At 40.9% G+C, this 14,473-nt stretch overlaps 2 protein-coding genes across 4 annotated transcripts; one reads left to right on the top strand and one right to left on the bottom strand.

Moving 5' to 3' along the window:
• The first annotated feature begins 3,155 nt into the window (after nucleotides 1-3,155).
• Nucleotides 3,156-8,073, top strand: LOC133956400 (cytolytic toxin-alpha-like). The gene is given in 5 exon segments (XM_062391402.1): nucleotides 3,156-3,207; nucleotides 3,210-3,230; nucleotides 3,792-3,863; nucleotides 3,866-4,344; nucleotides 4,346-8,073. Coding segments are annotated over 5 exon segments (1,905 nt in total). The 3' UTR covers nucleotides 5,627-8,073.
• A 3,272-nt stretch (nucleotides 8,074-11,345) lies between these two features.
• rps21 (ribosomal protein S21) lies at nucleotides 11,346-13,924 on the bottom strand. 3 transcript variants are annotated; one of them, XM_062391449.1, is made up of 6 exons: nucleotides 13,845-13,924; nucleotides 13,315-13,399; nucleotides 12,450-12,513; nucleotides 12,127-12,198; nucleotides 11,745-11,800; nucleotides 11,346-11,486 (listed from the first exon to the last, which is right to left on the bottom strand). In XM_062391449.1, exons 2-6 carry the CDS (start codon nucleotides 13,362-13,364, stop codon nucleotides 11,477-11,479), a joined length of 252 nt encoding a protein of 83 aa, XP_062247433.1. In that variant the 5' UTR covers nucleotides 13,365-13,399; nucleotides 13,845-13,924; the 3' UTR covers nucleotides 11,346-11,476. The 3 variants fall into 3 exon arrangements, with proteins under 3 accessions (XP_062247433.1, XP_062247434.1, XP_062247435.1); XM_062391450.1 differs by having other exon boundaries at nucleotides 13,812-13,877; XM_062391451.1 differs by lacking the exon at nucleotides 11,346-11,486 and having other exon boundaries at nucleotides 11,741-11,800.
• Nucleotides 13,925-14,473: the final 549 nt, after the last annotated feature.

The following is a 14,473-nucleotide window of genomic DNA, read 5'->3' as shown; positions in this document are numbered from 1 at the left end:
TCAAAGAGTCTGACATCAGGGTTGTGTAACAGTCAAGGCGCCAATCACAAAATTGAGAAAACAAACTAAAACGGCCTGTTTCTATTAAACGAGTCAGAAAAGGCAGCATTTGAAAAAAAACTGCAACAAGTAAAATCAAATTAAATGAGATTTAATTGAACATAATGAATAAAAGCATCATATTCAAAAAGTTTTCATATAGTTAGAAGAAACTTAATCATTACAAATAAATGGCAATGACCCTTTAGTCCCGGTTTGTCTGTATTTGATCCTTAAATATAAATATTAGGTTTCGATATTTATATAATATTAATATATTACATTGGAAAGATGGAAATTTCGTTTCCTGTACAACACTGCCCTCTGCTGGTTAGGATAAGATATAGCGAGGATGGGCTTCTGATTAAATTTGACTTATTTCACGATAACCTGCATTAAAAACATCAACTGATCTAATCAGCGGTTTGAAACGTTTCAGAGGATTTACACTCAGATCATATTCACTTTACTGCCGTGACTTTTATCACAATCCATTAACTCGCTGAACTTTTTAATTACTGCATTTAATAAATCTAACCTGATATAAACAAAGAAACCAGAAAATACCAGAGTATAATGAATTTGTTTCATGAACATTTCCCAGTTCCCATATTTTTATGTTGAAGTTTATGATGGTCTTATCTACCTCCAGCTTCTCTGTGCAGATTTACAGTTTTTTTCAGTTGCTTAAGCTCGATTTTCAAAACAGGGCCCGGTGTTTCAAACACTACACACAATCAGCACAACCACACACACAACCAGCAGAACACCTCAGATCCTTTGCAAATGAAACACTCTTGTAAAAACTATACACTAATTTAGCAAAACCATATTTTTTTACCATATGAAAAACATACGCTTCATATGAATTAATTCTGTGTTAAACACTGCTGTTGCTAACATTAAACACTTTTAGCAATTCTACTTCTCAGTGATTAGAGTACTGTAAGTGAAGTACTCTGAGAAAGTGCAAATATACAATAAATTCACCAAACACTACACAAGACCAATGCTGCAGACTCATACTTTTGTATACATTTTAGTGTTTATGCAATCGAAAAAAACTGGAAGTTTGATTCAGAGATGAAGAGGAAGCGAAGACGACTCTTCACATATGCATCATGCATGCAAGTAGTTAGAGAAACACAGTAAAAAATTTGAGGTCTTACACTTAGCCTTTGTAGCTAATCACAGCTATTAATCATGCTAGCTAGGTACAGGTCTTTATTGTAATTTGAGGGTTCAACACTGCTTATACTTATTTAAGATACACATGTGCTTACCTTATGCTTTACTGTTGCTCCTCTGCACAAGTTCCTATCTCGTTAGTTTCTCCAGCAAATAATCTTCTTTTACTGTTGATAGCAACCTCTTGATGCTGAAAATGTCATCGCTGCTTGAATCACTACTAATGTGGACCAGGAAGTGGCTGCCAACCAACCATATTTGGAAGATGTGTGTGTGTGAAGCAGTGGGTGTAGTAATAGCTTGAAACATTAGGGACACTAATGAGCAATGCTCACACACTCACGCTCACCAAAAAACATGTCATATGGCCCAATGCTTAAAACTTCACAGGCACCTTCAGAGTAGCTCTAGTAGTCATTTAAAAGGGTTATCCTCATGGGGACCGGGATTTCGGTCCCCATGATGTGACTGTGTAAACAGTTACTGGTCCCCGCGGAGTGATGATTACCAGAAAACACACACACACATTCACACTCACACTTGCACACACATATATCTGTTTAGTTATAAAGTCTTAAAGTTTCTATATTCTACTTTATTCTGTGGTTTTATTCAGAGCAGAAAATGTTCGAGCTCACAGTGTTGATCATCACAGTCAACATCAAGCAACAGCTCAGCACCAGCTGGAAGTTACAGAGTAACTTGAGTTACTTGAGTTACTTGAGTAACTTGTGTAGCTTGAGTAACTTATATAACTTGAGTAACTTGTGAACTCACTTCCCCTTCAGCAGTGAACTGGTTTCAACCGGCTGCTCGGAGACGACAGGAAGTTTAGAGACCGAGTTTAATCCAAAGTTCACAGACTCATGAGTCCACACAACATGAACCAGAAACATTGTTCTGAACACGAGGGAGCAGTCAGGAAACGTTACTGTACATGTGAGTTACTGTACATGTGAGTTACTGTACATGTGTGTTACTGTACATGTGAGTTACTGTACATGTGTGTTACTGTACATGTGTGTTACTGTACATGTGAGTTACTGTACATGTGTGTTACTGTACATGTGAGTTACTGTACATGTGTGTTACTGTACATGTGAGTTACTGTACATGAATTACTGTACATGTGTGTTACTGTACATGTGAGTTACTGTACATGAATTACTGTACATGTGAGTTACTGTACACGTGAGTTACTGTACATGTGCATGTGTGTGTCTATCACCTTCAGGCAGATTCAGAGGAAATAGTTTCTGCGAACAAACCATACTGTGAAGTATGAGTATGAGTGAAGACCCACTTTGTGTGTGTTTTTGTGTGTGCGTCGGGGGGAGGTGTGTGTGTGTGTGTGTGTGTGTGTATGTGTTTGTGTGGGTGTTTGTGTGTGGGGGGGTGTGGGTGTGTGTGTGCGTGTCGGGGGGGATGTGTGTGTGTGTGTCCTCGTCATCAAAAGGTCAGAAAATGACACGTTCATAGTTATTTTTAAACACAGGTCTTTTTCTTTAGTCATCAGCAGATAGAGATGCTGCGATTTGTTTATTTAAATATATTTAAAATACATTAAAGAAGAATAAGTAAAACATTTGGTTTACAAAATGTAGAATTGATGTGATTCTTTTAGTTCTGGGACAATTTCCATTAGTGTCACCTGAGGTGAGACTTTCCCTCATCAAAGAGTCATGAGTGAAGCCAAACTCTGTGTGATTGATGAGAACATATAGTTGTTTACTATCTGCATAAGAATGAGCTCTGATGAAGGACCTCCATCTGTGCTGCAGTTGTGAGGTTTTATAAACATGTAAACATATAAACATATAAACATATAAACATGTAAACATATCAAACCTGAACGTGGTCGCGTCAGAGAAGTGAACTCACTTTCTGTTTTGTCCGGTTCAGGCTGAGCGATGGACTTGGGCGGGTCGATGGAGGTGGCCGCCCTCGGTCGGCCTTTCTCCCTGGGGATGCTGTACGACTGTGCAGAGATCTACTAGTGCCCGGTGAGGACTCACATGTAAAGATATGATACACAACGAATACACAAGATATTACAGTTTGTCCTCCATTTTTATTAATTATCCATTGAACGAATCATGAAAACAATTCAGCTCTCGGGTTCATGCTGCAGGAAAAGACTCAGACTAACAGTTGAACAGGTTAATATTTATTATGTCTTTTGCTATATAAACCAGGTACCAATGAAATACACAGATTTGATAGATAAAGATACAACTAGAAAATAGTGAACATCATTCAACATTAATGTCATAAATTCATAAGAATAAAACATTTCTCTGAAACTATGACAAAAACTCTTTTAAAATTTGATGAGGTTTTTCTTCTTCAGTAATATTCTAGAAGATTTGTGACTTAAATCTCAGACTTTCTGAGTTTCTCATGAATTGATGTAAAAAAATGTCCTCCTTCCCCGGGGTTCCTAATTTGTTTACACCTAAAGGATAATTAATAAACCAGAGATGAGGAGCATCTCCCTTTAAATCGAGTGAAACACATTCTGGATGATTCTGGAAGCTCAACTTGATTTTTGCTTCTTTTTGTAGGAATGACATTGTGGGACCACGATGACCTGAAAAAAGATATTGGAGAAGAACCCAGAACTCTAATGAATTTGAGATAGTTGCATCTGAATCGATTGAGGATAAATCTTCAGCACTAAATGTTGAAGCTTCTCTGAAAGCAAGTTTCTTATGTGGACTGGTTGAGGTGGAGGGATCGGCCAAATACCTGAATGATCACAAGACATCCAGAAATCAGGCCAGAGTAACACTGAAGTACAAGGCGACCACTAAGTTCCAGGAACTTTCCATGAACCATCTCGGAAGAGGCAACGTGAAACATCAGGATGTTTTTGAACAAGGAATAGCAACACATGTAGTCACAGGTATTCTTTATGGAGCACAAGCCTTCTTTGTGTTTGATCGTGAGAAGTCAAAAGAAGAAAATCATAAGGACATTCAAGGCAACTTGAAAATGATGATCAACAAGATCCCACTCATCTCTATAGAGGGGGAAGGTTCCCTGAACATGGAAGACAAAGATAAGAAAAATGTTGAGAAGTTTTCTTGCAAATTCCACGAAATTTTTCCTTCAGAATGCTCCAACATCCTTTCATGAAGCCATACAGGTCTATCAAAGCCTGCCGATGATGCTGGGAGCTAATGGAGAAAATGCTGTACCAATGAAGGTTTGGCTGTTTCCATTGACAAGTTTAGATTCCTCTGCTGCTCGACTTGTTCGTCAGATAAGTGTAGGACTAGTTCAGGAAGCACAGACAGTCCTGGAGGACTTCAGTGAGCTGGAAATGAGGTGCAACGATGCCATGAGAACAACAACAGCACAGCAGTTTCCTCAGATTGGCAAAAAACTTAAGAGTTTTAAAGACATGTGCTCTGTGTTCAAACTAGAATTCCAACGAGCTTTATCAGTGAAACTTCCATCTATACGAGGAGGAGGCGAAGAGGAGGCTGTGCTTGCAGAGATACTGATGAAGAGACACTCATCTCCGTTCAACAGCAGAAACCTGACTGAGTGGATGGACTGTAAAGAGAGAGAAATCTACACATTAAGATCTTTCACCAAGATGATGAAAAACACAAAGACCATCTCACCGCAGAATGGTCTAGATGAGGAGATTCTCAGTGCAGAGCAGGTCTTGTGTTTTGTTTTCACCTCACTGGGAGACGCTGAGTCGTTCCTCTCAGCTTTATCAAAATACCTAAAGGGAACCACAACACCTGACGACCCTCAAGATCCACTTACCTATGATGTAGAGAAGGAGCAGTGGTACCTTTCAAACAAAGTTCCTGATGAAATGAGGAAAAAAGCAAAGCTCTTCAGGGATTTTGCAGAAGCCAACAAGGAGAACATGAACATAAAGTTCCTCATAACAGGTTTGACAAATAAGACACAAAAAGGTTCCAGCATCTACCTTTATGAAGAAGGCTTCTCCGTAAATGAGAACTTTGAACCACCTTCAAAGCCTGAAAGTGTGAAAGCAAGTGACATAAACCACAACAGTGTGACCCTGAAGATCTCTCCACCCAGATCTGGAGCCGTGAACATCACCTCCTACTCTGTTGAGTACCGTGTCCATGGAGAGGCTGGATGGCAACAGAAGACGGCGTCAAAGGATGGAGACGTCACAGCGAGCGACCTGAGTCCTAACACAGAGTACGTGTTCAGATGCAGAGCTGTCACCTCAGTAGGTGTTGGACCAGTCAACGAGGTCAGTGGAACCATTAGAACTCGGCCCTGCAGCCCTCCTGGAAAACCTCGAGTTGAACCAAACTCAAGTGAGATAACCGTTAGCTGGCAGAGACCTGCTGAGCTTGGACAAGATGTCCACGTTCTGAGATACATCGTGGAGTACGCCTGAGCAGACAAAGTGGGGAAAGGAGAAGATCTCCAGTGGAACCAAACAATGTCAGGAGCTGAAGAGGTGATCATATCAGAGCTTCAGTCAGAGACAGAGTATGTTGTCAGGGTCACATGTGACTGTGGTGGAGCTGGCAGAAGCAAGGAAAGCATCTCTGTGAACGTCTTCACAAAGAATGATAAACTTCTCACAGAATTCCTCACTCATACGAGCGTGAGAATAAGTTCTGAGCCCCTGTCAGTTTACAAACTGTCACTGAATGAAGAAGATACTGATACTGGAGGCTGCCGGAGGTTTAACTTTGGCGAAAAAAGCATGAAGAGAAATCGCACCATGATTCTTTTTGGAGAGTCTGGATCAGGAAAGTCCACTTTGAGAAATGGAAAGATCAACTACATTGTAGGTGTAAAGTAGGACGACGACTTCAGATTTAAATTAATAGTGAAGGATCGGTCAAGGTCAGAACGTGAGAGCCAGACCCCTCAAGTCACTGTGTACAAACTGAACCATCAGGAGGGGTTTCAAATCCCCTTCTCTCTGACCATTGTGGATATTACAGGAGATATAACAGACATAGAAAGACACGAGGTGATATGCATGCTTCAGGATCTCTTCTCTGCTGAGGGGGGTGTCAGTGAAATCGATGCTTTGTGTTTCGTAGCTCTTGCTTCTTCAGCACGACTCACACCAACACAGAAATACGTGTTTGACTCAGTGCTCTCCATCTTCGGCAAGGACGTGGAAGAAAACATCCGGATTCTGGTGACATTTGCAGACGGCCAACGTCCACCAGTTCTGGAGGCGATCAACGAGGCGGATGTCCCGTGTCCGAAAACCAAAGAAGGACTACCGGTTCACTTCAAGTTCAATAACTCAGCGTGGTTTGCCCAAAACAAATCGTGTGCAGCAGAGAGCGCGAGTGGGGAAGATGACGAGGGAGGCTTCAGTGAGATGTTTTGGAACATGGGGATAAAAAGCATGAGGAAGTTTTTCACTGCTTTGAATCAAATGACGACCAAAAGCTTGACGATGACGAAGGACGTCCTCAGAGAAAGACGGCAGCTCGAGATCTCAGTTCAGAGATCGGACGGGGCCAGGTTCAAATTGGGTTAGACAAGCTGGAGGAGATAAAAGAGACGGCTTCACAACTGAAAGATCACGAGGCAGAGTCAGCAGCAACAAGGATTTTGTGATCGAACGCAAAGTCAATAAGGCTTCTCAACATTATAATGATGGTTCTGAAACTTTCATCACAAACTGTCAGCAGTGTAACTTTACCTGTCATGATGATTGTCCTTATGAAAATGATGCAGATAAAATACACTGCATTGCAATGGGACCAGATGGGTACTGTGAGCAGTGCCCAGGCAGATGTCCCTGGAATGTACATTATAATCAGAAGTACCGATGGGAGTACGAGGAAGTCACAGAAACAATAACAGTAAAAGAGCTGAAAGAAAAGTACCTGGAAGCCTCCGAGGCTGCGACGCCTGTGAAGGAACTGATTGACAAACTGAGGGCTGAGTATGAAGATGTGAAGGCTGAGGTGGTGAACGTGATGGATGACTCTACCAAGGGTCTAAACAGTCTTCAAGAGATCGCACTGAGGCCAAACCCTCTGTCCACTCCGAGTACATCGACATGCTCATAGAAGGAGAGAAAGCTGAGGCCAAGTCGGGCTGGAAGTATAGAGTCCGGTATCTGAGAGACATGAGACAACAAGCAGACTTCATGGCTAAAGTGAACAGAGGAGAAAAACTCCTCCAGAGTTCATCTAGTGACTTCTAGTCTTTTCCTCTGAGGCGTCTTCCTCAAAACAAGTGTTTTGGCTCAATATCATTTTAATCCCCAATCAACATGTGAACACGTATCACCTGACCATGCACGTACACATGCATGTGCCGCTGTAAACAGGAAGCATTTGTTGTTAGTTGTGGTCATGTGACAGGAGCCTGACGAATCAGAGAGAAAGAACCAATCATCAAGAGGTTGTGAGCGTCTACGTGATCGTTTCCAAACTTCTCTGTTTTTACTTTTCTGCCTCTTTGCTTCACGATTCTTCATCAGCTCGATGATTAATTAACAATTTAGCATTAATTTGAATTACACATCAAAATGCAGCTTCCAGTCACAGCATGACAGTGTGTTGTGTGGGAGTAATGTTGCTCTGTGTCAAAGTAGAAAGCTGAGAGCTCACATGACAGACAGGTCAACAATGTAGTTCACTGGTGTGTTGTCGGTCAAATCATATCTGTGTCTTTACATGTTTCATATCTGAATTACATGATAAAACAAATATTGTAACAAATGTCAGTTTGCTTGGTTTGAACCTGTGTTTTACTCACAGCTGGTTTTATCTTTGCTTGTGTTCTATAACTTTTTATGTTTTGAAAAATTGAAGATGAAATTGTGTTATTGTTTTGCAGTTTATTCAAGTATCTGTGGCAGAAATATATAAGTAAATAAATCCAAGTTGAAAAACTGATTTGAGTGATTATTTATTTTTGTGCATGTTAACATTTTCACAGTTTTTGTCTTCTCTATGACAACACGAATTTCATGTGTAACCGGCTGGTAACAAGGAATTTAACTTTTCTTATTCGTGTGAGTCAGGTTAATAATTATCCAATCACCGTCTGTTTGAAATATAATATTTCTCCTCAGATACTCGACCATCACTGACAATAATCCATCAGTTCATTGATCTTCAGTTCTGCTACAAAGTGTTGATTCTAATCAAAGCTGTAAAGACTCTGATCTCTCTGATGTCCTCTGTGACACGGGAGACGGATCCTCACATGTGTCTCTGAGGTTTCTTAAAATTGAACTTCTGACCAAATAGAAATTGTTGTGTTTTATCACTTAAACACACATCTCTGTGTTCACTTGGTGGCTGATGTGTGTGTTTGTGGGGAACCCTCTAAGAGATTCGTCTAGTTGTGGGGATCAGTCAGGTTTATCCTGGTGGTGTTAGTAGAAGTCAAGTAAGATCTCTTTGTAAGACATCCAACTCGGTTACACATGCATCATCATATTTAAATTAAACACAACGTGAATGACCACTAGAGGTCACTAAACTACCATCAGGTAAACAGAAGGGGGGGGGGGGGGTTGGGGGGGTTATATACATATAACCCCCCCAACCATATACATATAAAGGAAGTGTGATGGAAATTCATCTTGAGATTTGAAATAATGAAATTCTCTGACTGGAGTTGCCATTGAGTCTTTATCATAGTAAGCTCTGCAGAGTTTACACAACAAGCCTAGTGCTCAGGATGGAACCACTGGCTGCAAGTTCACACAAGCCAGAACTTATACAAAGAGGCGTTACATAACACATAATATGAAAAAGAAGACATACATGGCAGAACTAATACAAAGAGGTGCTTCATAAAACGTAATAAGAAAAAAGATTTGAAATCCTCCTCTGTGTCTATCTGCTGTGTCCGTCCACTGTAGGATCTCCCTGTTTGTCAAGGCCTCAGCAGTGACACATCTAGTCTGGGGATTTCCACAACCTTAGACACTGGTCAGTAGAATTTTACATAACAGAAGTAATGTATAGATTCTGCTGCATAGATTTCGAAGTTTTATTTATAGAACATCGACAGCAGATATTTATTGTTTGTCTTTGTTTTATTTTGAAAGTTTGCCTCTGTCACGTGTTAGAAACATCCTCCTGAACTCACAGAGAGGAAGAGCTCAGTTTACTGACATGGAGACTGGTGGAGCTACTGTAATTCAGCTTCATGACCAGCAAGGGGAGCTCAACATCCTGAACGGAAAATAATATCAATTACCAACACATAATAATAATAACTTTATTCATACAGCGCTTTTCATCAAGACGACAAAAACAAGAAAGTCTTCAAAGACAAAAAGCAAATTGATGAAATATCATTTAATATTATTACCTGTCATTTGGCAGAAGCTTTTATCCAAAGCGACTTCATCAACATCTACGAGGCCATTTAGAGGTTCAGTATCTGGCCCAAGGGCACTTCGGCAGGCAGATGGGGGAGACTGGGGATCGAACTGACGAACTGCTGGTTGGAGGACGACCGCTCGCCCCCTCAGCCGCCCCGCCTTTTCAAATCACACGGCAGATAAATAATACAACATCATTAAAAAGTGATGGCAAAAGAAAAGGGAATATTAGTTCAACATGTACAAACATGAGGTTTACACAATATTAACCCTTGTGTTGTCCGTGCTTCCCCCGGCTGTTGTTTTTTAAACACAGGTCATTTTCTTTAGTCATCAGCAGATAGAGATGCTGCGATTTGTTTATTTAAATATATTTAAAATACATTAAAGAAGAATAAGTAAAACATTTGGTTTACAAAATGTAGATCGGATGTGATTCTTCCTTCAGGCTGAGCGACGGACTTGGGCGGGTCGATGGAGGTGGCCGCCCTCGGTCGGCCTTTGTCCCTGGGGATGCTGTACGACTGTCGCAGAGATCTACTAGTGCCCGGTGAGGACTCGCATGTAAAGATATGATACACAACGAATACACAAGATATTACAGTTTGTCCTCCATTTGTATTAATGATCCGTCGAATGTCTGGTGCTATATGAACCAGGTACCAATGAAATACACAGATTTGATAGATGAAGATACAACTAGACAATAGTGAACACCATTCAACATCAATGTCATAAATTCATAAGAATTAAACATTTCTCTGAAACTATGACAAAAAGTCTTTTAAAATTTGATGAGGTTTCTAACATGTGACAGATGCAAAAAGTTAAAACACAAAACAAATCTCTCCGTGTTAGAAAGCAGCACACGTCTCAGCCGGCGGCCTCACCTCTGACCTGATCCTCCCGAGGATGTGTTCCTGTTGTGAAGGAGTGTGAGCGGAGAAGCTCCTGCTGAGATGTTAATGTGTGAAAGACAAACTCCAGAGAAAGTCCAGAACAATATTCAGTAATATTCTAAAAGATTTGTGACTTAAATCTCAGACTGAGTGTCTCATGAATTGATGTCAGAAATGTCCTCCTCCCCCTGGGTTCCTAATTTGTTTACACCTAAAGGATAATTAATAAACCAGAGATGAGGACCATTTCCCTTTAAATCGAGTGAAACACATTCTGGATGATTCTGGAAGCTCAACTTGATTTTTGTTTCTTTTTGTAGGAATGACATTGTGGGACCACGATGACCTGAAAAAACATATTGACAATCTTCATTGGTTTTTTCCCCGACTTGATTCTCAGCTAAATAAAATAACTTCAGTTCACATCCATCTCTCTGATTGTAACATCCATTGATCTCTTAAGAACGAAGAAAATTAAACTGAAAGTGAACTGTTTTACATTTAAAGCACAACACGATTCACAAATTCTACCAATAATTGTCTTTGCAGATGTTAACCATAATCCTCTCAAATTAAAGGTTTGCAAATTTATTTTGTTGGACACAATCGGGAGTCAAAGACATTTTATTTATTTTGGTGCAACACCTTTAACCTCACTCGTTAAATGTTATATTCTTTATTTTTTCACGAGTCTTTAGGAAGCTCTGATCAGACTCTTGTGACTGAAGTTTTCATGTTTCAAATCCTCATGAGAACAAGTTCATGATTTATTTTCACCACTTTAGTTATTTAAAAAAAATAACCAAAATATCTTTTATTGCCTTAACTATGGACAGAAGGTGTCTGGACCGACATGGTGGCTCGTCTTCTGTTTCCTGTGATGAAGATGATATGATCCACCTCCAACCTCAGTAGTAAACACATCACTTTTAACTGACCCGTTAGACGTGAGCGGTTTAGAAATGACAATGCAACAACATTTTTTTCCACCATTTTATTTATCAAAGTTTGAGTGTCGTCCTCAGAAGTTCCTGAAAAAGGACAAGAACAAGGGTTTTAGTTGACACATCAAAGAATGAAGGTTTGAAGATTCACAGGAAGTAAAAATACCAACTTCAACACTGGAGGAACATAAAGCACAATCCTTATTCATGAATTCATATACACACACAATCTCCTCCAGGTATCCGAATCAGAATTATTTTTATTGCCATGTATATTTGCACATACAGGAAATTGCCTTGAATAAAGTTAAAGAGCTGAAGGAGTGAATCTCAGCAGGTTCTTACTTTGCGACGATGGAGTCTTCCTTGGCCAGCCTCAGGATGGAGTCATCAGACTCCCCCTGCAGGAGGAAACACTTCCTGTTAACCTCAGTACAACCTTCATCTCTCCATTGAGGCTTCATCACCTTTTACACTTTTTTTAAATCCAAACTTCCAATGACTAGAAACGGCAGCGAGACCGAACCTGATAAACAGCTTCCCTACACATCTACACAATGAACCCTGCTATTTAAATCAATAGAAGCTGAAAAGACTTAAATTACATAAAAAAGATCTTAATAAAATCACAGGGTCTCAGAATCCTCCTGTTTTAGTTGGTGCACACTCGGTCCTATGACACGTGTGTAACCACCAGGTGTGTCTGGGGACATTCCAGCTGACTTACCATCCTGCGGATGGCGCCACAGATGGCGTAGGTCTTGAACTGACCGTTGAAACGACCAGTCACCTTGTCAACCTGCAGAACACAGAGCATGCTGGGTAAGAACCACGACGACTCAGCAGTTTGTGGTCAACAACCTACAAACTTTAAACCATCACGGACACAACCAGTTTGTGTTACAGCTTCACACAACAACTTTAAGAGTCTGTAATTTACTCCTGAAAAAGCTGAAACTAACTTTGACAAATAGACTGAGACATTTAATATGACGGACACGAGGACTCAAACCAATCCAGTCTCTGAAAACTAGAACTTAGTCATTTCACCTCAGCAATGTTCATCTGGATGGAGGCATGGTCCTTGGCTCCAATGATTCTGTTGCTAGCAGAGCTGCAATACAAGGGTATGAAATATATAAATAATGTCAAAGGTCATCGTTAGCAAACCTTCACGACAAACAAGTCAGAGATTTGATGAGCTACAGTTAGAACATAAACACGAACAAATACAACTAGAAGAATCAAACGTTTAAATTAAATGTTTACCGAATTGTGTTTTCAATAAGAAAAAGTCATTGGTGAAACGCTCTTAACAGCTAATTTTTATTTCACTAAATCACCGGACTTGAATGTTTCAATTAAAGATCAGGAAACCTGGAGTTTGTCAATTTACTGATGAATTACCTCCGACCTTCTTATCACAATCTGGTTATGAACTAACAATAAGAACACATGTAGAAATAGACACGTATGAAGACACATGAACAGTTTAATGATTGTGTAAAAACAGGAAATTAAAGATAAAATGTCCCTGACGAGCGAACGAGATTTTTTAAAAGAACATAGTTGTGACGTGTGTTTCAAGTCATTTAAATAAGTGAAAGGCTTTGAAGCACTAAAGGACCAGGCCCCTAAAGACATGTGAGTTTGTCAGTGAACAGATGGATTCCCTGTGCTGATCTGAGACCTGTCTCCTCTTCACATCAGATTGTGTTTGTGTTGTTCTGCTCGTCACTTGTGTTTCTCTCGGTCTGACAGGTTGTGTGTGTTTTAACAGGGGTTGTGAAATGTGCTGAGGATCCACATGTCCTCTCATGTTCCAGATGTGCAGTGACTGTCCCTCGCTGGTGCAGAGACATGTCCCCATGTGGACCTCGCACTGTGGTCAGCCCGCTCGGACCGGGACACTCACCATTTGCGGGGGACGTACAAGTCCACGAATTCTCCAGCGTCGTTCTGCATGATGAGACGGGTTGTAGCGGTGGTCACAAGGAAACCTGCAACACAGGGAATCGAACAACGGTCACGACCACGCAGACTCCGTCCCTGATGCTCGCCAGCTAAAGGCACCATGCTAACACACGATCTAACGCCACCATGCTAACACACGATCTAACGGCACCATGCTAACACACGAGCTAACACAAGATGAAACGTCCACGGCCAAGTTTACATGTTAAAATGCGGCGGACACCAACGCGAAGCCAAACGGAAGCTGCACGCGCCCGTCCGCAGGCTAGCATCGGTTAGCATGAGGGGCTCGCATCGTGGCCGCTCACACACACACGACAAACCTCTGATATCTACACACATTTTCATCGATAACCCCCGAGGACACGCACCCCCACAGCCCCCGCGTCCCAGGAGCCCAGAGACCCGCGGGACGAGCGAGAGAAACCAGCAACTCACGCGTTTCAACACCGGAGACCGAGGGAAACTCACCGAGACGACTAATGGCCGACAGGAAAGAGGGAGGCGAGCCGACCCGGAAGTGAACTTATCTGGGTCTCGATGCCCTGCATATGTCGCCACCTGCTGGATCATGACCAAGTGTAAATAAATATATATATATAAGTATATATTATTTATTTTATATATATATTATATATATATTGTATTTATTATTAGGGCCTGAGCACCGAACAGTAAGAGCCAGTGGGAGGCCTAATTGAAATTGTAAGGATTATTAATATTATTAGACTCACAGGTCACCACCATGCTACTGAGGTGAAAGACAACTGCTTAAAAAAATTACATCAAGAAAAACAAAAAGGAACAGACACCACAGTTATTTTAAAACGATTACCAATATGTAAAAAAATCTTATCATAGCAAATAAACATGATTCACATTTAATCACGTCTAGATGGTTTCCGCTATGCAGAGCACTGCAGGGTAAGAGATGAAGAGTTGAGCTCACACTTCCAGTCATCCGGTGTCGATTCTACACACCAGTAACACACGCCCACCCACCCACACACACACATGCAACATCTGTACACCATAAGACAGTATCACATCCTCAAAGATCTTTTAAAAACAATATTGAGACACTTCCCTAAGTCTTGTGT

The sequence above is a fragment of the Platichthys flesus genome, chromosome 7, assembly GCF_949316205.1.
Source record: "Platichthys flesus chromosome 7, fPlaFle2.1, whole genome shotgun sequence".
Lineage (NCBI taxonomy): Eukaryota > Metazoa > Chordata > Actinopteri > Pleuronectiformes > Pleuronectidae > Platichthys > Platichthys flesus.
This window is presented reverse-complemented; position numbering and strand designations above follow the sequence as displayed.

Coding starts and splice junctions, on each gene's coding strand:
- rps21 (XM_062391449.1), bottom strand. CDS start 13,364: ATGCAGAACGACGCTGGAGAATTCGTGGACTTGTACGTCCCCCGCAAA. Junction 12,514..13,314: donor TTGTACGTCCCCCGCAAATG/GTGAGTGTCCCG, acceptor CTTGTATTGCAG/CTCTGCTAGCAACAGAATCA. Junction 12,199..12,449: donor TCCAGATGAACATTGCTGAG/GTGAAATGACTA, acceptor TGTGTTCTGCAG/GTTGACAAGGTGACTGGTCG.